A 26755-nucleotide genomic window follows, 5' to 3' on the forward strand; every position below is an offset into this window, starting at 1 on the left:
TAGCTAATCTTAGTTATGGGGAACTGAGATGATAGAGTGAGGGGTTTATAAAGTCACCTTTCTAGGCGCTTTAAAGTGTATTTATAAATCTACCGTCCTTGCTTTTCAGTTTCCTTTTTAGATGGAATTTTAATTCAACATTATTTATTGACACTCAGGACAGTGTATTTATGCTACTTCTTTTCTAATATCACATGTAAGGACTTTGCTAAGTGACTGTCCCTCTAAAGCAAAGAAAATACCCCTAAAAATTACTGACAGTGTTTGACATCAGTAACTTTATACACTACTATTGTTGTGAGACATTTTATTACCTAAGTAATTCCTCATTTGGGGGAACCTGTGATACTCATTTTTTGCAGCATATTTAAAAACAGCGTAGAAAAGGAGAAAATCCCCTGTAAGAATTTATATTTGATGATGTGAAATAATGAATTTTTAAAATATAAACAAATTAATTTAGCAGCCTCTTGCTTAATTTGGATTCGTGCTATTTAAAAGAAAATGGAATGGTGGGTGTCTCAAATATTCTAACCCTTCTCAGGCTGAAAATTAATACTCTTTTACATTATTGATTCTGATTCTCTCTGTGAATCCTTTTATTTACATGGTTAGTGGGTAGAAATAGTGGGAAAGTCACAACCACAAGCGATAACATGACAATTAACTTAGAGGTACTGGTGGGACATTTAAGTAATTTTAAGACAACATATATAAACATCACATGGTTGGCTTGAAAATCTGGACATTGTTTGCAGCTGGAAGATTTGATTGCCTAATTGATTTTGATTTTCAAATTGCTTTTGAAAATCAACCACTGGATCAAGCACTGGAATCTGCTCCAGATGGGCAATGACTAAAAATTGTTATAATCTGGCACGTATTTGGAAGGATAGATAAGTGAGTTGATGACTTCGTTAAAAGTATCTCAAACATACGCACTGATTAAAAAAACCCCTCATCTCTGGCTCAGCCGGGTCTTGACTGAGGGAAACTGAACTGCTCTGTCACCCCTAAGAGCTCTTTTGGGCAAGACAATGTGAGGAAGTTCATAATGTTGTTGCACACAGAGGTGAATATAAAATATATTATGGTCTGGTGTGCCTGCCTATCAGCGAATGCAGTATGTTACAGACCAGCGCTTTTTTCCACTGAGGTCAGTGGGAACTCTTGTGTGAGTACATGTGCCCCCCTGCACCCGAATGAGAATCACACAACTACAATCATGGGGTTTAGGACTCTGAAAGTGATACTTATTTTTCCACCAACAGGTCATCAAAATTATTGCCTACCTAGTTAAAAATGGTAGAGAGAGACAGGCACTAGGGGTTGGAGGGATCTGAACTTCAGATTGTCACTGTGGAGAAACAGATGTTTCAAAAGTACAGGGCTTCCCATCCTAAAGGCGATGGCTAAAGTTGGTGACACCAGTTGTGCCCTAGTAGTGCCTCTTTGTTTCCAAAAGAAGCCTAGGGTGACTATATAACATTAACATATACAGGTCAGTGGTTTAGTTAATTCAAGGTAGGTAAGATAAAACCCATCCTCAACAGCATCTCATCATTCTGACTGCTACTTGCTAAAGTACTATGTAAGTACTTTTGCACTTTTTTGGCGACCTCTGAACAACTGTGAACAGGGTATGTCCTCCAAAGTGTTATTACTTAGTTCCCTCAACACAATGTCATTTTTTTAAAGGAGAAAATGTACCATTTTCAATAACAAGCTTGGCAAAGACATTGACCAAAATGATGTCCCTGGCACATAATGTCCCTGGTTTTTAGTATGCTTTGTAACCATCACCTACATGAATTAAATGGCACTTTTCTGTTTGGACAGCTGGATTTCTGTGTGGCACTAGATGGCAATATTCCCTCAGCTCCAGAAATGGACAGGGGAGCCATACACAGCAATGGGACATATTCTGACCTTGTTTACTTGTTATCACCCATGTAGCTCATATTGTAACAGCCAGGTTTTATGTGAATGAGGTCAATCTCGACTGCAGAGGCTTTTTCTCTCGATGCATCTATCCACCTACCTTTACAGCTTTGCAGCTCTCTGTCAAAATATTTGTTGGACAGTGTGCTTACTGTGTGTTGTCTTCTGTTTCATTAAGAAAGCTCCTGTGGTCTCAGGCTGTTCCATGATGTTGATGCTCAAATACACAGGCAAGAATTATCTACATCCAGGCTATGGCACTGCTTTCCTGCTGCCTTTTGCTTATTACTGTGGTGGCAGACTCAGTCAAGTCATTACTCAGATATAATGTTGCCTCATGTCACTTATAAGTGGCTTATTTTTTTCACTCGTGTTTGCTGTCAGATAAAATAAGCATAACCTAAACTCAGCAACTGTAAAAAAGTGATTCTGTGTCTGCACCCGTTTATTTTGGCCCTATCCCTGTGTGATACTTCTAAAGGCTTTCTCTAGTCACAGAGCTTACAGGCAGCAAGGAACAGAGCCAGCGGTGAATATTGCATCTGTCTTCTTTGCATGATTAAGATTTTGTTTGCCTTCAGACAACTTTATTCAGGCCCAGGTCTGTTGAAACTGCTTCTTTCAAAATCAGGCTTGTCATTGATCTTTGTGAGATCAGGATTATTAAAATTATTTTCCAGTAGCCTAGATGAAATAGTAGTGTTACCCAAATGTGGAAAGATTCCAAGGATGGCTTTAGACAATGTATGTCCCAGGCAAGGTATTGAGTTAGAAACAGAAATTATTGTGGAAAAGCTGGGGGTTTTGTTCCCTCACTGTCATAGGACCACCAAAGCCTCCTCTTCAAGCAGATGCCTGCCACTTGCCATTCACCCCACCACTCAGCCTTTTTTCCAATTTATAAACCTACGTCTGTGCTGTCACAGCTGTTCTGCCACATGATTCTTAGAGTGAAAAACTCAAAACCACATACACTGCCTCCCTCATCCTGTTACTGCACATCTCCATGTCCTCAGATCAAGACCCCAGCTTCACATGCCCAACCTTTTTCTTTCTTTCACTCCCCAACTTTCCCAGCAGAGATCCAACCTTTTCTCCACCAAGTCCCTTCACTGTCTCATACTTCATATGTATGAGATACATATGGGGCTCATAAAGCCCCAGCTTTAATCCTCTGCCTCACAAATCTCTGTCCTCATGTAGCTGAGTAAATTGTGGTACTACTGCATTGACTATTGCTAAGTGTGTGAACGGAGCAAAACCAAAAATGATACACTAAATCCTCAGGTGGTATCAAACAGCTGCATGCTCTCTGATCCATAGTAGTGGAAGGACTGAGACTATGCATGCTGCAGTTGCCATCAGTCAGCTGATGGGTAGTCATTTGATGGGGCAGAAGCTCACAGGAACACCAGAAGTACAGAGCCTTGAGCAGTGACCTCGCAGTTATTTAAAGTCCTGCAGAAAAGAGTATTGTCCTCTTTCAGACAGTTCAGTCCAACAGTTAGACTGCAGCTTATACTGTGAAACAAATGGGGAAGAGAGTGAAACATCCCTCTTTACTCCCTTACACGTCTTCTAGATGTCAGGTTCAGCCACAGAGGAGGGAAGAAGCCACTTTTCCCCCAGGGGAAGCCTATGGTAGAAGGTAGATGCAGTACTTTTTTCCTCACTGGCTTTGCCATGCCAATAACTGGAGGAGAATGTTACTCTTCCAGGTATGGGCTGCTGTTGGGCTATGATCTGCCAAGGAGAAATGAGTAAATTCAGCACCTTTTGGGACTTCAGGCAAAGCTCATTGGAGCCCTGGAGCAATAAACCAGAAAAGGATGAGGATCAGGGAAGAGCAGAATCAGGTATAAAGCAAGAACCTGAGGTAGAGATTTGCTAGTTTTGTGTGCTACATCTGATTAAAAGATTAAAGAATCCCACAGGAGAGCACAGAGCTACTTCTGACCAGTGTCTCTGGGGATGCAGCCATTGAGAGGGGCTGGAAGTGAACAAGATGACTGTCACACAGCATGGTGCCCCAGGGGCCTGGCACAGGTCAGTCTCTGCCACAGCCTTGGCAGCCCAAGCAAAACTAGAGTGTATCTACATGCCCTTCTCTCATCACACGCCCCTTCTCTGGTCCCTGGGAGAGTTAGAGAGCCCAGTTGAATAGCTCACAGTTGTTGAAACCATAAACAAACAAATTTTCACACTGTTAGGAAGTAGTGAATCATTCTCACTCCTCCAGTTCAAAGAATGGAGAAACTGAGGTGTAAAAACCTGTCCATCTCCAAGTGAAACTCCACCCTTCCAGCACTCACCCTTTGCTCAGACATGCTTTTTTTGTTAATTGTATACTAGTTTGGGTTTGGGTTTTTTTTCCCAAAGTCAATAGAAAATATTTTATTTGTGCTAAAATGCAAGGTTGCTTTTGCAAAATATAGTCAGATGCCTTTTGATGATAAAATAGATAAAATAGAGTATGTTGCATGATGCAAAAGCCTGTTCAAGGAACTCTTTGTGATACATTAAAATACTTGACTAAGTGAAGTGCATCATGCTGTGTACATAGCAAACTCAGAGTTTCTGTACCCATATTTGCCCAGAGCATTCTTTCTTGTTGCATTTGCATAATTTGCTACTTCACATCCTTGTTTATATATTTACCAATCAGGTCAGGTGGCCAAGCAATTACAATAACAAACAAACTTGTAATATGCAGTAAATACTGTATCATGAGGTACAAAGTATTGCCACATGGGTCTTGGTCCTGATCCAATATCTACTAAACTCAGGAAGAAGACTTAATTGGCCTAAACACATTTTTTCACTGAATAATTACTTGCACAACTGTTTTTTTGAAGACAAATCACACAATTAAAATTCAAGTGACATATGTAAATGGTGTGGACAAGTGGCATAATTTCTCGTAGGTATTGAATGTTCTACACCACCCCATATTTTTGATCTTGAACCATAAAACACAAAGTAGTTGCTGATATAGTCTACTTTTGCACAGGTGAATGGATATTTGAAGCTTGTATTTCACTGACTTTCATGTTGTGTTAATTGCAGAAGAAAAATGAAGTATTTTTAAGCAATACAAGAACTTCTCAAAGAGAAAAACATTCGGCAACAGTGTGCTTTTTACACTCATCGTGACTGAGATTGGGAGTGAGAAGAACTTTGGCTTTTCTGGATTTCTAGTATGGCCTTGGAGAAGTCACTTGACCTCTGTGTAGGGAGGATTCAAGTACATCTGGAGCTTTCTTGAACTTACATCCTTGTAATCTTCTATCTGCCTCAGTCCACATTTGTCAAGATAGAGTGGAGGGAATGGGAAGTACCAGAACAGTCTCCCCTTCTTAATGCCTTACATATTCTCAGTTCTTCTAAAATAAGTGCTCAGATTCTTTGTGGCAAAAGACAGACGCCCGGGATTCCTCCTTCTGCGACAAATCCTTTCATCCCTTAGGTGTATAACTGCTGGAGCAATGGGAGGAACTTGTCAGCACTGACAACAGCAGTGTTTTGGGGCTTCTGTGTGTACTTACCCAGATTCTAGACCAGGGGTCCTCAAACTTTTTAACCAGGGGGCTGGCATGCAGATGAAGTGGCAGGCAGTCATCTGCAGCTGCTTGGTTTCTGCCCCCCCAACCCCCGGCAGGGGGAGGGGGGGTGTCTGTAAATACCGGGGGCTGGATTGAGGACCCTGGGGGGCCGTATCTGGCCCGCAGGCTGTAGTTTGAGGACCCCTGTTCTAGACTATTCTTTACTTAAACCTGGATCCCAGAAAAAGCTCTTGGTGTGATGGAATAAATTCTTATTAGCAGACATCTCAAGTTAATTATCAAGGAGGTGACTAGTGGGTTTATGTGTCTGCAAGTCAGTGCTAGAAAATAGATGGCCCAGAGATCTGTCTGGGACTTTTTTGCTTAATTGTATGGGTTACTAACCTTGCTAAGATGGGATTGCTTTAGGTGAGATTAAGGTAGCGTGGGTAGTACTCATGACTTTTAGTTTGCTTTTTTCAATCACAAATAGTACAGAGGAAGCTTTTAGCTGAGAAATCAAATTAAATGGTACATAAGTTTTTGGTGTAGGATGCTAAGGTACTGGTTTAATATGTTAGGAAAGGTTACCAAGGCAGTGGATGGAGAAGCTGTACTGTTTAAAGAAAAAGGAGATGAAAATAAAACCTGACAGTCTAGGTGATTTAATTCATAAAATAACAATAATAAATATGCTTGAACTGAGGTTGGAACCAGTGTGTGAAAATTCTCCTTAGGCTGCTCCATTTTTGGTGAGTAATTACCACAGAAGAGCAAAATGTTTCCTTTCATGTGAGTTGGCTAAGAAGAGAGCCACTACTCTGACTGAAATAGCCATTAATGGGGAAATTGTCTTGAATCTCTGATGTGTTTGAAGAGAGAACATTTCTTTCCTGTTGACAGACTGGAAGCCAATTGAGAATTAAATGCATAGAAAAAAGATTAATGTCCTGAACCTGCACATTTTGTTATGCAAGGCTACTTGTCTGAGGCTGGCCTCTGTTAAAATCCCTTACTTTTCTGAGGACAGGCAATTGAAAGCTTGCACATCAGTTCTGCTCAGTCCCACCCGACATCCCTCACTTCCATGTTCTTTCTCTCTGCACCCCAACCTAAGACCAGTGCAGTCTCTTGCACCCTGATCTGTTGGTCTTTCTCTTGAAATGAAGATTCTTTAACTTCTTGGCAGATATAGCATCTTTCTCACATTCTCCACCTTACCTGATAATCCAGAAGACATTTCTTCAGAAGTACATTTTCTCTGCACTACTCTAAAATGCCCTGGTTTCAAATAATCTTGAAAACCAAGGAATGATTAAAAATCCAGATTGTTCCTTGACTTTTTCATTTGCTCCAATTAATTTTTCTTCCCTCTGTTTTGCCTGCAAACTCCCTGGGTGTATTCTTGCTTGCACTGCCTTGACCTCTCTTCATCCAGCTGCCTTAAATTCCCAGGAAGCTCATTCCTGACCTTCCTGCAGCGGCAGAGTTACTGTTGCTAGTCTCACCAGGGAACTTCTGCCTTGCTCACCTTCTCCTAACTCATCTGTTCCTAACCAGCTCTGTACTTGATGATATGCATATATTTATTTCTACTTGATTTTCAACCTGTTTGGGGCTCTTTTTTAACTCTGGCTGCTTTTTCACTTTATTCCTTATAGCCTGGCAGAATGAATCAGAGAACCACAGAAATCCACTCAGCAGAGGGATATAAGAAAAGAGGGATCTATAGGAGGCATTGAGAGGTACTGGCAGTGACTGAAGGAAAAAGAAGGAGCCAGAGCCCTGGTCTGCTCACTCACTCCACCTGTATGAGCTGCCCTCCATGCTCTCCTCCCTCACTGTGTGCTCCTCTTGGCTCTACCCCCGGTCTCCCTGGTCACCTCTATGGTCTCTTCTCACAACATGCTTGAACCATGAGGCTTAACAGGAACTACTTGAAAGCCCTGGAGACACACTCAGAGAGAAAACAGAACTTAATCACTCCATGGGTATTCACATAGCACCTGAAACAATTATCTGTTACACTTCCAGGTGAAGCTGGGGAATGGCAGCATTTCAAGCACATGTGTGTTCCAGATGTCTTTGCTGTCTCCCATATCCCCCTATGGTGTCTCTATCACAAGATGTGCAGAGGAAAGTCTGCTTTATATGTATGGGCGTTGAACTCTTACTGAAAGTAGATCTGTGTACATTCTCAGATGAAGGAAGGACAAAACAAATAAGATAGAAAATGTATTTACAGAAAAAACAATCAACAAAAAACCCTACACAAAAGCGATTCCCCCAAAACCCCAGCCTAAGAAGTAAGAGAAAGAAAATAAAGGACAAAATTTGTGATCTCTGAGTTATGGAGAAGGATGGAAACAGTCCTATCACTCAAGCTAGATACTAAACAAATTTAAACACATATCTAAAAGACTGCCTACTTTAAAACTTAGTCCAGATGTTTCCATAGTTCTTTCAATATTAGAAGAATCAACAGAATAATGGGATAGATTGTATATTGCAACTAAAAGGAGGGAATAAAGCTAGCAGCAGTTTTACAGTGCTCTGATAATTAGTAAAAGATCACAGGCTTATTATACAAGCCTGGTTCATGCCTGTGCACACAGAGCTCATCTTTGTGAGATGTCTGATAAGATCAAAAGCTTCTTTGTGGACCCAGGAAATTCATATGAAGGGGTAGCCAATGATCTGATAGGTAAGAGGACTGGCTAGACCTTTTGCCAGTATAAATATATTTACATTAATATCTTATCAGCATAACTAGGTCATTTGAGGGTGGGATTTTCCGTAATTTTTTTACTAACATAAAGTCTAGGCACACACTTCCTGGGCCAGTGGAAGACCCGCTTCCTCTGTACTACAGGTTGATGCAGTGTGTGCTCCCAGATGATATGTGGCCACATTCACTTTAAACCCAGGTTGCATCTGAACTTGGCAAGACCCTAGAAGCACTTTTAAATAGATGCAGATCAACCATGAAATAAACTTTTCTTATGATTCCCCAAACCAGTATCAGATATGTAGGTATGGCTCAGTTCCTATCAGTAGGTTTCACTGATGTATGTTTTCCAGTTTCATTGTATCAGTGAATCCTCCAGGGCACATACGTACAATAGTTTAAGATACGCACGCAGCAAGCATAGGCAGTGCCTGCTCCAGTGTTAAACTAGCTATTCATGTTCAACATGTTCAATTAACATGCTCATACTACACAAAACACAGGAGCACAGGACAGAGCTTTCTAAACTACTGTCAGCTTTCACTGGGACAGCCACAGAATGTGATACAGAACCATCTAGAGATGTTAGCTTAGCTCACAAATCAGTGTGGTTTCTCCAGAGCTGTGTTAAACCTGAATCTCTAAAATCTGTCTCTTAGTAGAGCTGTTAAGTTTGTGTGGAGGTGTTTGAGAATCAACTAGATGAATCCCTGAGCAACCTGATCTAATTAAGCCTGCTTTGAGCAGGGTTTGACTAGGTGACCTCCAAAGGTCCCTTCCAAGCTAAATTATTCTGAGTTGATACTGATGCACCTATATTGCATCCAGTTCATGTATTAGTGTCACCTCTATACTATGCTCGACAAAAAAATGCTAGGACTACCCTTAAATATTAAAAAAAAAAAACAAAAAACCACCAAAAACATTTCACTGGTGTATTGTGGGCTAGCTAGCTAAATGCCTAATCTAAGGGAGACACTGCACTTTGCATAGTAGTCTATGCGGGTCCTGAGACAGCTACAGCAAAGCTAACTTCATCATGTATGTGTGCTGCTATCTCACCTCCAGGCATGCAGTGTATGTGGCCTGAGTAATGCTCTGATAGCCATAGAAATGAGAAAACTTCAGGTTCTTGGTTTAAGTAAAAAAGCATGAGTATTTGATTCTGGTGTGTGAAGAGAGCACCTAATTTGCCAGTGATGAAAGCAGCATGGTATTTTCAGATTAGAACATACTCGATTCTTTTCATAATGCTTCAATAAATAAAATAATTGCAGTGAAAGACCTATTAATGATTGTTTTCTCAAGTGTGGCCCAGGTCTGTGGATGGAGTGTCAGCAAGGAGCAGTTTTCTGACAAGCAAACAAGGTGAGAGTGTTTAGAAACTCCCTTAGAGACACGGGTCCTTTGTTTTGTTTCTCACTCTACAACATGAAAAAGAGAAAGCAGTTAGGTGGAGCTAATGTAAACTAGGGAAAACATACCATGATCTTCCTTCAGTTTGCATCCTGGGAACATGAAGGACAGGGTCATAAAGACGATGAAAAGCATGCTCCTTCTCCTCATTTCGCTGGCAGTAGTATCTGGTAAGAACATGATTTCATTATGCTGCTAAAATTAGAACACTGTTGGCTGTTATACTTTCTCTTGGGAGCTTTATAATACATATTTAGGGATCAGACACGGATGGAAAAAATCAAGTAACAATTATTTTCCTACTGAAATAGATTGAGCTCTGTGGTTACAACAGTATAATGAAGAAGGGAATAGAACACCTTGCTGGATGAGGCACTTCATGTGCAATTGCCACTGCTCAGTGTGACAGTGTTGGAGTGGGAAAGGAGGACAGCTTTCCAAGAAACAGTATCTAATATTAATACTGCAATAATCATCTTCCAGATATTGATAACATTTCTTTTTGATGAAGTAAAACGAGCAACCAAACAAGACCAAACAGGAAAACGTGGAGAATATTAGTAGGGTAGTATCACTGTCTTTGCCCAGTCTAAAAACGTGGGAGATTAGCCAGTATGAATATGTGCACGTTAGCAACTGAAGGTAGATCTTCAGACTGCAGTCTGTGTGGCTCATGGAGCACTTGGTGTTACTTGTAGTAAGGTAGCTGCTCAGGGAGGGTCACTTTGCTCTCAAGGAACTGAAATAGTTCTGCCAACCCTCAGGAACCTGTCCGTATTTGGCTGTTTTCCTGATGTCCCAAAACACCCAGCAGGACACTGCATATGAATCTCAGCTTTCCCTGAAAAACAGCACTTTTCTAACCTGCATGGTTGAGGAGAGAGAAAAGCTTGAAGGTGTGACTCAAGCACATTGTGAAGACTAACAGATCACAGATAAATAAGACTTAAATATATATATATTTCTCAAAGCCAGTCTTATGGTTGCTTTGTCTTAGACTTAGCATTTGTCTATGTGTGGGGTTGGTAATTCTGATAAATAATGTATTAAATTGCTTCAGGCATGTTTTGTTCTCCGAAGTAAGGAGGTAGGCAAGGACTTGTGAATATGGAAGGAGAGCTTTTGTAAAATCAGTTGGAAGAAGAAGTTGCCATTGAGATGCAGTACCAAAAACTTCAGTTGAAAATAAAGAGCAAGAAATAAGAATTTGTGATTTAGAAAGTCAAATCCTGAATAACCAGCCAATGAAATCTTTAGAGATAATATAAAAATGGCAACTCTTTTCTTTCTGCATCTCTAAATGTTACAAATAATTTCATTGATTTTATGAATGGTTTCCATTAATGAACTGTGGCTTGTTGAGGGAACTGGATTCATCAGGTACTCTCCACAAGAGATTATATTCAAAGTTCAGCTCCACTTAAGGAAATGTATCCCCCAAAGTGCGTCTCAGCCCAGTCTCATTTGCATAGGTGATTTTTATTGATGATGTTTTCCAGAATCTGTAAGGACATTGATAAAAACTCGGTCCTTCAGTGGGTCTTGCTTCCACTGACATAAATCAGTAACAGCTCAGCTGAACTCAGTCCTACCAGTGTCAGTGTGACCTGTTCAGACTAGCTCCTACAGGCAGTTCCCACCTCACAGTCTCCCATATCCCAGCCTGTACCTCACCCACCTGCAGAGCATCCCCAAGGCCTTTTTTTCCATAAATGTCAGAGTAATCCCAACCAGATCAGTGATCCATGGACCTGATGTATCTGGGGTATGGGAGCATGGGAACTCCCATGCAGCTGTGGAGAGGCTCCGGGGAAGTGCCTCAGTTCTGCGTCTTACTGGTGAGGCCCTGTGCTCAGAAGAGGCCTTCCCAGAGGTGAACTCTCTCACCACAGCCTCGTACAGCTGGTTACATGAACAACAGCTGCCATGTTCCCTCCTTCTCCTCCCCACAATGCAGACTGCAAGAGAAAGAACTGGGGGTGTCTGATGGAGTCATGCCACTCTAAGCATTCCAGGAAATACTCCAAGGACAGGTGCCTCCTGGGGTAGGATGTGAGAAGAAGGGAGACCGTGGGACTCCATGCTTTGTCTTGTGGACTCATCTACTGCTACTGGTTTTGCTTCTCATATAGCAAAGGCACTGGGATCCTAAGTCTTCTCTGATCATATAGGGAACAGTTATTTAAGAGGCCAGTAACAGGAGCAATGTCTATCACACAAAGGCCATATGTGGGCTATCACTAAAATGCTCCAAAATTTTTCTAGGGATGTAAGGAAAGAAGATTTTTTGATAGTTTGGGAAAAAATGTCACTAAGGCTTCTTCTAATGTCATTGGAAAGCATTGGAGCTGAACTCTTCCACTCCAGATTAAAAGGCCTGCTGCCCTTGGAGGAATGGCGATTAGAATGCCTCTGTGGTAGCTGATGCGGGGCCATCAGTCAGTCACCAGCTACATGAGGAGGGGCAAAGAGAGATGGTTCTGTCCCACACCACAGAGGTGTTGCAAAGCAGAAGCTTGCCCTTTGGCATTACATTCCCAAGCTCCAGGCTGAGGCTGAGCATCCAAGCAGAAGCATGTTGCAGCCCTAATGGCCTCAGACTAGTTCCTGTAGCAGTCTTTTACCTTGCAGCTGCCCAGTAAAAATAAAAACTTCATGGAGTTTTGGCTACAGTAATAACTGGTATATGAACAGCCTGGTCAAGCTGTGTGAGAAGTATCTGCGTCCCTCTTCACACACAGTGTGTAGGGAGTTTGACTGAACACAGCCGCTTTTCTTGGCAAGTGTTTTGGACAAGCCAGCGAAGCTCCCCTAAGCAATGGTCAGCCCTGCCATGGTCTCACATTGAGGTAAATTGCCAGTTCAGGGATGTGAGGTTACCAAGATGTTGTTTCAGGCCATGCCCTACAAGTTGTCCTGATTTATGTTTTCTAGACATTCTTTATGAGATAAATTTGTTAAAATATTATGTTATTATTTGTTAAAATAACAAACCCCAGAAGCTAAATGAGAAAGGAAGCAAAGATTTTGGTTTGGGAAGTCCAGAGGTCTGACCGAGAAGCAAGGAGCTCATGCAAAGCTGTTGGATGCCACAGCAGTCCATGCTGCTTCCAGGCAGTTTTGAACCATAGGGTGCTTTTGTGGGCCTGCATCTCCTGCAAGGACTGGAGGTTGCTCTTCCATGCTCAAAGCAGAAGACACAACAGCACAACCCCCAAAGTTATTGCTGACTCACACTACCCATGAGCCAGGCGTGCACAGAGCTATCCTAGAAAGAATAAGAAGGAAAATGGAAGAAATGGGCACTGCAGATGGTGTAAGTCACAAAAAAAGATTGCTTCTTTAACATCCAGGTCAGTGTGATTCAAGGTGCTTTTTGATGTGATTAGTGCACAGAGGCAGCAATTAGTAGATGGGGTGAAATGAAGTAACAGAAACATGTTCCATTTCTTTGCTTCTGTATAAAGGCATCTATGAAGGCAAATGATGCAGTAACAATGCTACTTTAACAACAGCCACTGTAGATGACAGCAGTATAGTACTGAATTAGATAAAAGACTGATTCTTCTGCCATTAGCACTGGATTTACTACTGTGCAATGCCACCATTCATAAGCAAGAAGAGAATCGGGCTGTTTTGTGCATTAATAATGGCAGCTTTTGGCACAAGCTGTGTGCTCCTGCTAGCCTAAGATTCCCAGAAGTAATTTTACATTCATTTTCATCTTGCAGGAAGAAGAACCCGGTTGCTTAAGGGCTTACCTGCAACAAGCACCGTCGAAGAAAATGCAGCAGCTGGTGTTTCAGTTTACACCTTTAATGTAACTGTTTCTCCATTGTCTTCTGAAGGCGTTGCAATACTTCCTACCATAGTAAATTCAAATCCACTTACAGAGGCTTTTGATATTGAATCAAAAGGAGGTCTTGAATACAGGGTGAGTTTTACCTTTAGCTTGAACAATGTTTGGTCATGTAGGCTGATGTTTCCTGGATTACTAAGCACCGAGAGCACAGTGCCTTATGATTTAATCAGAAAAGAGTTGCAAATGCAGACTGTGGTAGTATTTGGACATGCTGTAATGGATATGACAAATGAATAGCAATAGTGTAATTTTTAATTGCATCTAGACAAAACCCACATATCACAATAATTCCATTGATTCCATGATAGAAAAAACGTGATTTTTGGAAAATAAGAGGTGGAGAAGGACATATAGGACCTACTTCTCTTTTGAGGATTTGTCCATAGTTTTTCAATTTATATAAAGTCACCATGAATTTAAAATGCTTTAGTTAAACTACATGCAGCTTCTGTTGGGTCACTCTCACCTAGAATTAAAATGAATTTGACTCGCTTCCAAAATAAAGTAAGCTGAGTCAGGTCAAAATCATATTTAATTCTGAATGAAGGCTGTGACACATGAGGAAGTTATCTTGAGGTAAGAAGTTACCACACTTCCACCCATCTGTGATCTCTCTCTATTTATTGCATGCTCTTGTCCTATGGCAAATGCAAAGCAATTCCTTTTACTTCAGGCTAATTTTCATTTCTGGATAAATTAGCAAGTATTAGCTCACATTTGTCACTAGCAATGAGTATTCAGGCACATGATAACTTGTTATACCATTGTAACTTGCTTGCGTGTTTGAGCCTGAACAGTGACAGTGTCTTTAAAAGATACAGACAGGCACTGAGCAGAGTCTTAAACAGTTAATTTGAATACATTTTTCTGGGTGTTTCCAAGAAATTTCAGGTTTTCACAGAACTGATACAAGGGCTCTTTTCTTGTTGTCTTTGCTGGTGTTTCTGGGGATGAAATTTGGGAAAAGTAAGACTGTGACCACAGGTAATTGCAGCTCACTGGTTCAACCTGCCTTCAAGGAGCTGCTGCTGTTCCACTGCTCCCTCCCAGCACAGTACAAAGCTCGGTTGTGCCAGCTCTGCTGGTTCTTTACCTGCTCCCCAGCCAGATCAGTGAAATGGTTAAAAAAAACTCTCAGAAAAGCCTTCTTTCACATGTGAAGCATAGGATGTGGCTGCACAAACAGCTGAACTGGGTCAGCTGAGGGGATGTAACAGGCAGAAGGAAATGGATACATACCTTTAGATGGCTTTGCTGACAGAGAATTTGTAATGTGGGACTCCCTTCCTAGGCTGTATTTTGGCATTTTGAATCAAAGCTATCCATTCTGCTGCAAAACATTGTCCTTTCTTATACCTGTTTGCTCCTGTCCCATGCCTTCTCTATGCTGTGCAGCACAAGCAGTTTATGTTGCTGCTTGTTGAGTGGGACTGAGAAATTAATCTGGAGGGGAAATAAGTCTGCAAATAGATAAAAGGTCTCTTCTTGATTTTTTTTAATGGCAGGCATGATAGAGAAATTCTTGTTCAAGCACAGTGCAGAGTGTGACACAATAATGGAAATGAATGGCCAAGAAAGTGTAGGCTGGAGACTGCTTCTTCCAAAGCACCAATTTATATTAATTTCATACCACAGCCCCATTACCAGAATGGCCTGTGAGCCCTTGTATGCCTTGCTTACACTGTAGCTGTTTACAGGGGGTTTAATCTCACTTGAGGAACTAGAACAAAGAAGTTGGGCCAGTGAATATCAGTCATAAGAAAATAATAAAGAAAGCTACATACAAATTCTGCAAATTAGCAGCTGAGTGCTAATTACAACTCATAAGACAAGGATAAATACACAAGTATTCTTGGTTCATTTATGTGATGAGGATTGCTACTTCTGATTATTTATTCTGTGTTGTGGCAGATCTGTACAACATTCTGCAAAAGTGATGTGATCCAAAATGAGATACTTCAGCTCTACCTACTGCCATTAAATCTTTGCTAAGATATAGAAAAAGACAGTATTTCATGTATGAATTATGAGATTTGCATATGAGCTAAGTACCTGTTAGCACAGGCTCTTCTGTATTTATGAAGCACATTTACTCCTGTTGCAGCAAGCCAAGGCAATATCACAATTTCTGATATATTTTGAGATTCTGAGAACGTCACAGTTTCTGAGATCTGAGCCCTGCCCATTCCTCCTCACTTTACTCTTGTTTGAAGAATCCCGTGGGCAGAAGATATATTGAATGCATGAAAACATACTGCTGCCTGCGGCTGCCTTGATGCTGTTAGTGGTGCTCTCTCTGCATCGTGGGAGTGAAGGGGGGAGCAGGGAGCAGTGAAATTCTCAGGTGGAATGAGGGGTAGACAGTTATGGGGTGACTCTAGATCCCCTTTCATGAAGTGTGCAGCTGCTTCAAGTGTGTACAGTGTTGCCATTATCAGTAGGCATTGCTCCTACCTGGAGGAGAGGTGAACTGTGGTTCACAGCCTATGCCAGTGGCAAGCTGTTCTCAAAAGCAATCTAGAAAGAGGCCATCTAGATTCACATCTTCACTTGCAAGGTCTCTGTAAAGGAGGATAGAAGATGCATAATGAGGCAGTCTGGATGTAGTTACACCACCAATAAAAATATTTGGCTGTGAACTGGAGGGGTAATCCCCAGAGCACATAATTTCTGCTTAGAATTGGACAGTTTCTCATTTTGAATTAATTGCATCTGTTTACTGTATTTAGTTCTCCAGCAAACATTTATTTTGGAGATCAACCTTCCCACTGGTGTTACAAGCTTTTGTAGAATGTTTTTTTCTGAGTTACCATCACTTTTATGGGCAACTGCTATTTGTGCAATATAGGAGAGAAGGAGACCATCCAGGACACAGGTTTTTTCTCCTGTACTATAACAGAAAGATCCATGAGGTTCCAGAGAGCACCTGTTTTACATACCAGAAGGCATAAAATGTTTGTGTTCCTGTTCACTCTCCTCCAACTGTCTTTATTAATTGGCTCTGTTTTGACTTCTGACTCCTAATTGTGCTGAAATCACTTTTGTCCTCTGGCCATGGCATCTCATCTAAAATCAAGGATTTGTTTCATTGTTCTCCTGCATCATCTCCAGGCTCCTCCATTCTGCAGTACTGTGAATACACTGACACACTCCTTGTCACACATACTTCTGAGCCTCAACTCTTCTCCATTTCCACAGCACCCTGCTACTGTGTTCAAGCTTCAGTTTTTTAGCTATACAGCAAATTTGACAGTCACATTTTCCTTTCTTGTCCAAGAAAGGGAAGTTCTTGTTTCTTTATTAGCTTCAGCAGTGAAGATTGAGGCACGCAACTTTCAGCATCCTGCTGTTGCTTGGGGCTCATCCTAATTCCAAAAGGAATGTATTTAATGTTTTTTCATGGAGTGTCAGTCTTGTGCTTGTACATATTCTGTGTTGAGGCAATATGCAAAGCTGGAAGCATTAAAAAAACAAACAAAGCAAATATTTGCCTTATCAATCTTGTAAAACTTAAGGCTTAAGTTATTTTTTAATGAGTTTGGCATTTTCACCAAACAGTTATGGTCCCTCTCTCGTACAGTGTGCTTTTGCAGCTCCCTTCGTCCTGTGGTTTCCTGCAAGTCTTCTCCCAGACACACCTTATACAAGGCAGGGGCTGCTACCTGCTAGACTATACTGTTTCCTGCCCCCCGCTCTCCCCTTATTGCAAGTAAAAGGTCTTCCCTTTCATGCTCCTGACTCACAGAAATAGTGAAGCTGCCCTTGTGTCCTGAAGGGCTTCCTCCCAGTTTTCAGTCTCATCACACCTCAACTGCTTCTGGAGCTTGGTGTGGAAAGGTGAAGACTTGGCACAGAGAAGTACTTGCGAAGTGTAGTCCTGACCTGGAAGGCGAAGTATTGCCTGTGAGGCAGGACAGCTCCTTCCAGGCTTTCTCCTCCTCAAACTGGCCTTCACACAGGAGGTCCTTGAGTTGCTCTATGAAGCCACAACATTTTGGGCTTTCCACTCTGTTTTTCTCACATTTCTGCCACTGGCAAGAAATGTGCCAGCAAGTAGAAGGTGACCTAAATTACCATTTACTGATGGAAAGTGTCACTTTACTTGATTTCATTCATATAGACTATAACTTACATCTTTTGCATCATGTGCTAATGGTATTTTTTTTTCTTTTCAGGTTGTTACCACTGGAAACCCTGTTCTAGATTATGAAACTATGCCAAAGAGGTTTGATTTAGAAATTTTTGTTGAAGACACATCTGGAAGAACTGACCTTAACATACTCACTGTCCAAGTAATAGATAAAAACGAGCGTCCTGTGTTTCGAGGAAATATGGCAATTCAAAGTAAGATAATGGTAGTATTTGAAAAGAACAATATTTGAAAAGATGACATCAGATTAAAAACCTATGTAGCTGCATACAGTGAATGTAGTTAAAGTGGTCTGAGCATTTTCCTTTAGAAAAACAAGGGAGGAAGGGTACACTGTTTTTATCAGAGCTTTATTTTACACAAATATTTGGTATACTTCATCTCTGGAAGAAGTGCCCTTTTAGTTTTCTTGAAGTTTTGACCAAAAATGATTTGACCATTTTGAAGCACCTGAAGAATTAAAAGAAAAAAAAAGACATTTTTTGTACAATTAAGTATACGTGCTCTTTTTTTTTGTAAGATGAATACCTACCTAGCTGTATGTATTAGAAACTTGACGTTTGGTGGGGATGTAACTGTTGAGTATGTTTCAGTAGTTTGTTGAAAATGGTACTGATTTGGAAAAGCAAGACACATTTAAATAAGTGTATGTTGTGTACATGCAAGAATTTCTGAGGGAAAACAGTAAAAACACTGCTCTGCCAATGTTTTACACCTGCATTTTTCATTTGCATCTGCACATGAGAAATTAAGTGGAAAATCAGTTTGAAGAGTGTGATCTCAGAGATTATGATCTATGGTGATGCAAATGTAGAATCAAAGAGTTCTGTCTCCTGTGTGGGGCAGATGGTGTTAACCAGGTTTACTTTCAGACCACAGGCAAAGGTGCATTGGGGAGGAGCATGCAGTAGCCTTAGGAATGAGGCTGGAGAGTCTGGACACCAGCTGTTGTCAGTGCAGGATTTGCATGCCGTGCAGTACTTAATACAAGGGACAACGCCATCAATAGGATAGGAAATAATTGTCTTACTCTCTGAGCAATCTCGGTTTTTTCATTTACTAATGAGAGGGACCTGGAAAAGTTGTACCATGAGGTGACAGAGTATAGTGATGTATTTATTATGTATTCACACACAGACAGAACAGTTCAGGCAGTGAGTAAAAAATATGTTCCTATTATTTCACGAGGTACTGAGAGCCTGTTTGAAGTCTTGATATTCTAACAGCACTGTACTGAAGAGCATTCAATAATTCAATATTCTTTTTTTAAAAAAATCTGAAAATATCAAACTGTGATCTGTTCATGGGAGGTATTCGGAGCTGGCTGCTGACCCCCCCTCCAGGTCTGGACTAGCAGCTGGAATTATGTAGGCTGGATTCGCAGCCCTTGGTGTGGTCAGCAGGACTGCAGTCTTGATTTTTGTGTGCGGCTGCAGAGGGCACGGCTTGTCTGCCTGGACGGTTTTGGACCAGGCCCACTCAAGTTCATCCTGCTTCACTAATGCCTCCTAAGCACGTTGACACTCCTGCTTCCATACACTACTTAGTTTGTAAAGCAAATTAGCTTCCCTGAGGGAAGAGGCTGTGTCATCTTCTCACTATAGCTGGTGTCTTGCATATCATGGGTGCTGCTGGAATCTAATAATAATTAAATGTGACACTTCAGGGGATCGGCACAGCATGAAACACACTTTACGTGGGAGCTTGTTACAAATAAGTGCATCAGCTTAACTCTCAGCTAGAGCTGCCATTAATTGGCAAGCACAGATGTCTGATCTGTCTAACTGTGTGGCTTTAGTTAACAGTACCAGCCACAATTAGACACTAATTGCGCATTCGCTGGTTATGAAAAAGCATCTCCCTCTCATTAAACTTTATATTAATATTGTTGTCCTCTGGCAACAACTCATTATGCTTCCCTGGGATTCCCACTGCTGTGATGAGAAGCAGCAGTCATCAGGGGTCACAGTGGAAATTAATAGTCCAGAAATAGCAGGTCCAGCAGACACAAAAGGGCATAAAGCAAATAATGTGATCTAAAGATATGTTGTTCTGTGTCCTGGTTTCAGCTGGTATAGAGTTAATTTTCTTCCTAGTAGCTGGTACAGTGCTGTGCCTTGGATTTAGCATGAGAATAATGGTAACATGCTGATGTTTTCGTTGTTGCTAAGTAGTGCTTAGCCTAAGTCAAGGATTTTGCATTTTCCCATGCTCTGCCAGTGAGGAGGAAGGAGGTGCTCAAGAAGCTGGGAAGGAGCAGAGCCAGGACAGCTGACCCAAAGTAGCCAAAGGGATATTCCATACCACAGAACACCATGCGCAGTATATAAACTGGGGGGAGCTGGCCAGGGGTGCTGATTGCTGCTGGGGGACTGGCTGGGCATCAGTCAGTGCGTAGTGAGCAGTTGTACTGTGTATCACTTGGGTTTTGGGGTGGGTTATTTCTCTCTCTCTTTTTGCTGACTCCCTTTTCATTACAATTATTTTTTATTATTAATATAATTACATTTCATTTTATTTCAATTATTAAACTGTTTTTAGCTCAACCCATGGGTTTTACATTCTTTCTCATTCTCCTCCTCATCTCACCACTGGTGGGGGGTGGGTGGGGAGGGAAATAAGTGAGCAACTGTGTGGCACTTAGTTGCCGGTTGGGGTTAAACCATGACATTCTATTAATTGCTCTACCTAAGGAGAGATAAGCCTATTGCCAGTGGCCCAGTACAGGATAGCCCAAATGTGAGAATTACTGGCATGGGAAGAAATACACTTTGCACTGAATTAGCACCCTTAATAAGGCAAGAATTTAAGTCAGAGCAGACCTTTCACTATTCATTTAACTCGCAGGTGTAAAGGAAAAGCAGAAATGAAGAGTAAAGTCTCTGAGCTCTCCTGGCAGGGTGCAGGGGGTGAACAGGGAGGGGATGGTGATGAGGACCCAGTACAGGACTATGTTCTTCCAATCAGCATAGTAAAGTGTGTTGTGGTTTAACCCCAGCTGGCAACTAAGCCCCATGCAGCCACTCACTCACTCCCCTCCAGGTGTGATGGGGGAATCAGAAGACTAAAAGTGAGAAAACTCATGGGTTGAGATAAAGACAATTTAATAATTAAAGCAAAAGCTGCACACACAAGCAAAGCAAAACAAGGAATTCATTCACCACTTCCCATGGGCAGGCAGGTTCAGCCATCTCCAGACAATCAGGGCTTCATTATGCATAATGGAGACTTGGGCAGACAAGCCGTGACTCCAAACGTACCCCCCTTGCTCCTTCTTCCCCCAGGTTTGTATGCTGGGCACAATGTCATATGGTCTGAGCTATCCTTTGGTCAGTTGGGGTCAGCTGTCCTGGCTGTGTCCCCTCCAACTCCTTGTGCCCCTCCAGCGCACTCGCTGGTGAGGTGAGGGGCAGAAAAGCCCTTGGCTCTGTGCAAGTGCTGCTCAGTGGAAAGAAAACATCTCAGCTTTATCAACATTGTTTCCAGCACAAATCCAAAGCACAGCCCCATACTAGTAGCTACTATGGAGAAAATTAACTCTATCCCAGCCAAAACCAGCACATAAAGACACATGTAGCCCAAATGCATCATTTCATTCCATACCCTGTGAGCAGCTCAAAATAGGCTGTATGTAAAGATCAGTCTTTCTCCTGAAGGCACAATTAATATTGCAACTCATGGGCACAGTTAATATTGCAACTCATGGTGATGTTTGCCTGTTTACAGACCTGCAATTGGTTTCTTTTTATCTTGTATTTGTGCTCTTTGTGATGATTTTGGAATTGTGAAGTGAGAAGATGTAATAGGCAATAATTCATCTGGACAGCTTCAGGGTATCAGTACGTTTACTGCTGTGTCCTTTATTCTTACCCAATTAACACTGAATACTCTTCTATCCATGCAGCTGTAATGATCTATGTCTTGGAAGGAACACCTCCAGAACACATTTACCAAGTTGATGCAGCTGATCCTGAAAATGCTGATCTCAAAGTAAGTTGTATTAAAGAAAAAAAAACCCAGAGATGATAGAATCCACTGTATCTGAAATGCTAATTGCCAGCATCTTTCAACAACTTCCTTCCTTATCAGGAACACAGGAAAAGGTTTAGTCAGGAAAAAAGAACAATTTTCAATAATAAACTAAGTAAACCCAGCCTCAGTGTTTGGACACAAATTGTTTTTTGAGTTCTTAGCCCTCCAAAATTAAGGGATATTTAAGGCAGAGTTTGATATAGTTAATCAGAGATACAGTAGAAATTGTCTTTTTTTTTTTTTTTGTAACATAGCTTGCAAAACATTTCTTGTAATTGAGAGTGACTAAAAGTAAATTAAAAATTTTAACCTTCTGTATCAAAATATAAATTATTTTAAATGAGACAGTAAGGAAGTCACTTACAAGGCAACTGAATCTCAGCTTTTTGACAATCCCAGGGCAAACGTTAAGAAAATGTTAGCTGATCTAAAAATACTCTTGGTATCAGAAAAAAATTCTGGAAAGTGGTAAGTAACTGCACTTACCTAAGAATTGTGTTGTGGCTTTGCTTTATTGGCTTTGGCTTTGTAAAAGACAGCACATTCAAGAAATGGAGTTGAAGATGCCTGAGTAGTGTAGCATTATTCAAGAGAGCAATTAACTTGAACTCCATCCTCAGGCTTTGCCCAGTTAAACCACCGACCTGAGATGGTGAGGAAGGAAGCAGAGGCCTGGGGGTTTAGCTCTGATTTGTTTCTGAAAGCAATGGCAGGGAGTTCCATGCGCCTTCTAACCCCTGATGAATCTCAGGCATGATAAGAAGCTGCAAATATAGAAATGCTGGGCAACAGGTAAAATAATAATCCAGAGAGGGAGTTTAAAAAGTTCAACTGGCAAAAAATTGTTAAAAGAATTGTGATCACCTAGCCACTTTTTTAAAGCAATTTCAATTAAATCTATCATTGCAGGAGGCAAGTTGTTTCACTCAACTCTCTGTACCTCCTGTTTTTTTCCCAAAAGGTAACACTAGAGCAGTTGCATCCCCTGGACAGATCTGCTCTATGGATTTTGCAGATTACTTGTATGGTGCATGACCCTCTGATGTTGCATACTTCAGACTTTATGGGTAGTATTAGCATCTGCACTAGCAAAGGAAATGTCCTTGAGGGCTTATTGGTGATGGCTTGGCATGTGGAAGATAGCAGGGGAGGACATGGTGGGTATGTAGTAGCTACCTCATGGCCACAGGGAGGAGGGTGCTGGCTTCCACCCTACCGTGTACAGTGTTGGGGTACTCTAGTCCTTCCCACATCTGCACGCTGCTGTTGTACCCGTTTGTGTTGTGTACTGTCCAAAGCAGCTGCTGCTACATGCTGCTGCTGGGCAGCCGTGTTAAGGCTGTTGTGAACATGCTTCACTCTCACAACCCTCATGTACTCTGTGAAAGTCCACTCTCTCCTTCTTGCCCTCTCCCATCATCCGGACCCGCAAACTTCATTGCCTCCTCCATAGCTCTTATGTCCCCCAAATCCAGCCTCACTGATTCTTCTCTCTCTTCTTTGTGGATGTACTCTGCTGACACCATAAAGCTGATTTTTGCCTATGGCGCTGTGGCTCTGCTGGCTGGCCTTTATGTTAAATTCTCATTGCAGACCTGGAGCTCACAGAGGTATAGCGTGGGCTTTAATGCAGCTCAGTGGCTGACTCTGGCAGGCAAAGCACTTACAACCAAGTTTGAGCTGCTTCAGCTCAGATGATCAGGGCTTGTGCTGGCATCTGTATGTCAGCGTGTTTCATTACACAAAGTTTGAGGCAAATGCTGTACTATAACTTGGCCTGTTCTACAAGGCAAAGAGTGAATGGAGGGATATTTAAAGTCACAAAGACTAACTCCTTGCTTTCTTCATTTCAGTATTCACTGCTCCCTGCATCAGTGCCATTCTTGGTCTTGGAAAGTGGAGCCATTTTTTCCACAAAAGAATTTGATTATGAGAAAGATCCACATTGGTGAGAGTGTATTTTATTCATGCGGTCTGTTAGCTTACAGTAGGCAGAGAAATGTTTTCCTGTATAGCCACAGAATGATTTGTGTTTTGTTTTCTTATTTAACAGTTACCTTTTAAATATAACAGCAACAGATCCAGATGGACTCAACACGACTAAAACAGTGAACATAAATATAATTAATATCAATGATGAAAGACCTTATTTTACCACGTGAGTGAAAAACTTCCATTGTACTTGAAACGTAGATGTTTTCCCAGTTTACTGCTTTGGCACCAACATAAGGGCAAGTAAATATAACAACAAAATACTACTGAAAACAGTATTTTAATTTTGTTATGATTCCTGTTCTTGTACTGGAAAGCTTTGCCCTCATTTCCCTCTTTTATTCTTTTTTATATTAATAGTTTCTAATAGTTTTCTAATTTATATTAATAGTTTCAAGTTTTCCAGGCTCTGCGTTCATACTAAGAACAGCCAAACAAGCTTGTTGTACTTGTTAGCATTTAGAGAGGTTAAAGCTATGCAAAGACCTTTGGACAAGTTCAGACAAAGAGATGAATGTTACCCTGTGTGAATACAATCATATAGAATTTACCTCTCATGCAGATGTGCATTTCACCATAATAGTGTTTATTCATGCAGAAATGTCTAGACATAAAAAGGTCTCACTTTTGATCTGCCTTCCTCTTCTTCCCAGACACACTTGTAAACGATTCTGGTGATCTTTGAAACACCATTGTCTCTTTCTGTGTCATAAGCAGGGAATTGTGTCATAATACACAGAAATAGATTTTGAAGATTAATGGGGTTTTAGTTGGAATCAGGAATATTGTTGAAAATTTGGAAAAAAGGGAAAGAATATACATGATTACAGAATATACACCAGCAGGCTGTTGTGAAAAGCATGATGGGTGATTGTTTCTGAAGCAGGAGCTTGACAGTTATTACAGTCGATCCAATTCTGATGATTTATCTCTGTCACTTGCATGAGGCTCTGAAGGGATTCAAGACACTTTCTTTGTGTCTTCTGATCCTGAGTCTCTATAAGGTTCCTGCTGAGAATATTTATCATGTCTGCTCTCCTGCCATCTATGCAGAGGAGAAGACAGTGTAGCACCTGGGTCATGCCAAGAGGTTTTCAGCCACTTGTTTGGAGCAATCTTCTGGGTGTTTTGTGGAGGCAGAACAATGCATGGTTCCTGGGCTGAGGCCAAGGATCTGGACCTTGCTAGGTAAAGTGGTGGAGAATCTGAAGAAACAGAAGAATAAAGTGTTAGAAACAGAGATGAATTGTTTTTGTTGTTGTTACTTAATTAATACTTTAACCTCATGTCTGCAATAATCAATAAGGTTAACAGCTTTCTCCACGTTTCTGTACAACTACAAGCAGGAAGAATCCTCCTCCCAGTGTCAACATTTGCACATTGTGTTCTAGACTGATTATTTCCTCCAAATGTTGCTATTTCTATGTATTTATCCTTACGTCTGGAATGCTAAAGGAACTCTTTCAAACATTTATCTACTTGTTTGAATTAATGAAAGTTGCAGTGACTTGAGCATCCATAACACCTAAGGTCCAAGATTCAGTTATCATATGGCACAAATAAGTCCTGGTATTTGAATCTTCTCCCTTTTAGATTGACACTACAGACCAAAAAGAGAAGCTCAGTTTGTAAAGAACTTTAAGTTACAGTTCATGATCTGTCCTCAGTATGCACATGTATGGCCTCTCCCCTGCTAAAATGTGTGCTGCATGCTGGGGCTATGTACTTTCTGATGCTATAATAATTAGTGCTGGGATGGGAGCTGGGGAAACTTGATGAGTTAGCAAACCTTCTTTATTTTCTCCCGATCAAAGCTGTCAAGAACAGAGTTTCAAAGGGTCTTTTTAACTGTTCCCATAGTATATGCAAGCACATCTGGTTTTGGTGTTCACAACACTACATTGGCATTCAGCCTTTTGAATTTCTGGCTGTTAAAATCAATGAAGACTTGTGGAGTCAGGAAAACAAAGAGAAGACAAGAAAGCAAACACATGCTTCCTTTGCAACTACTTTGCACTGTTTAAAATGTCTGCTTGAACCATCCTGTAAAAAGCCACTGACAGGTGGCAGACAGATGGACAACAGGGCACAGCCCAGACATAGCTGCGTAGGAAGTGGCCCCCAACTCCTTCCCAGCTGTACTAGTACTTAGTGCTATGGGGTTGTATTCAATAAAGTCCAGCTTTGGCCCAAAAGATCTGGTGGGGACAGGACAATGGCCCATGCAGGGTGCAGGAGGGCTGGTAAGGCTGTGAAGGTGGAGCTGTGGTGAGTTTACTGTCCACGGAGAGGACAGAGTTGTGGTCCCTGTGGGCATAGGGAGTTCCGTACTTCAAGCCAAAACCAGTTAGATTTGTCCCTCCCGTATTCCCCAATGATCAGAGAGTCATTCTGGGGTGGCATTTTTGATAACAGTGAAGGAGATCTGTTGCTATTTGTTTTGTTTCTGAGTGACTCCAAAAGCAACAGGAGAACAAGGAAGAGATCCAATGCCAAGAGTGAAGTGAGATAGAAACTTAGTAAAAAAAAATAAATACACTGATTCCACAGCTTTCACAAACTCCTTGTTTACTTCTGGCTGTAAGTTAGGTATATTTACTGGGAAAACCCTATGTGATTTCCCTCCTGTATGCTTGCCTCTTTTCATAGGATCTGAAAAAGCAGTTGAAGATACTGTGTTTTCTTAACCATTTTTAAAATTGCAGGTGGAGACCAGAGCCATGGGATCTTCTGTCTCTGCAGTTCTCTGCTCCAATTGCTAAGTGCCCTGTGATGTTGGTTTTCAGAGGACAATGGAGGGCTCATGCTTTCCTATAATGGGAACTATAGACTAGGCCATTAGCTTAGTGGTGGCATAGGAAGTTTAAAACGTGCAAAAAGGAGTCAATTTTGAAACATACTCCTAATGCTTTTCTGAACTCTTGAGCACCTTGAAGTCCCTTTGATTTCCTGAAGCAGATGTTTGTATGTGTTTCAGCCTTCATAAAATCCTTGCACAATTATTGTGCTTGCCCATGCCTGCTTTTGCATGTGGTTTGCTTATACATTAAGTACCATAATTGCATACCTGAGTACCCATGTGAACATGCAAC

General features: G+C 41.3%; 1 protein-coding gene across 1 annotated transcript in view; it reads left to right on the forward strand.

Moving 5' to 3' along the window:
- The window catches only part of CDHR3 (cadherin related family member 3), a 69096-nt gene that overhangs the window by 15298 nt on the left and 27043 nt on the right, over window positions 1-26755 (forward strand). Inside the window, 5 exon segments of the mRNA XM_080392019.1 lie at window positions 13359-13561; window positions 17665-17833; window positions 21544-21629; window positions 23525-23619; window positions 23725-23829. Of these exon segments, the coding sequence (XP_080248145.1) occupies window positions 13359-13561; window positions 17665-17833; window positions 21544-21629; window positions 23525-23619; window positions 23725-23829 (658 nt within the window).

Source organism: Falco punctatus, assembly GCF_963210335.1.
Source record: "Falco punctatus genome assembly, chromosome: 6".
In the NCBI taxonomy this organism is placed as follows: Eukaryota; Metazoa; Chordata; class Aves; order Falconiformes; family Falconidae; genus Falco; species Falco punctatus.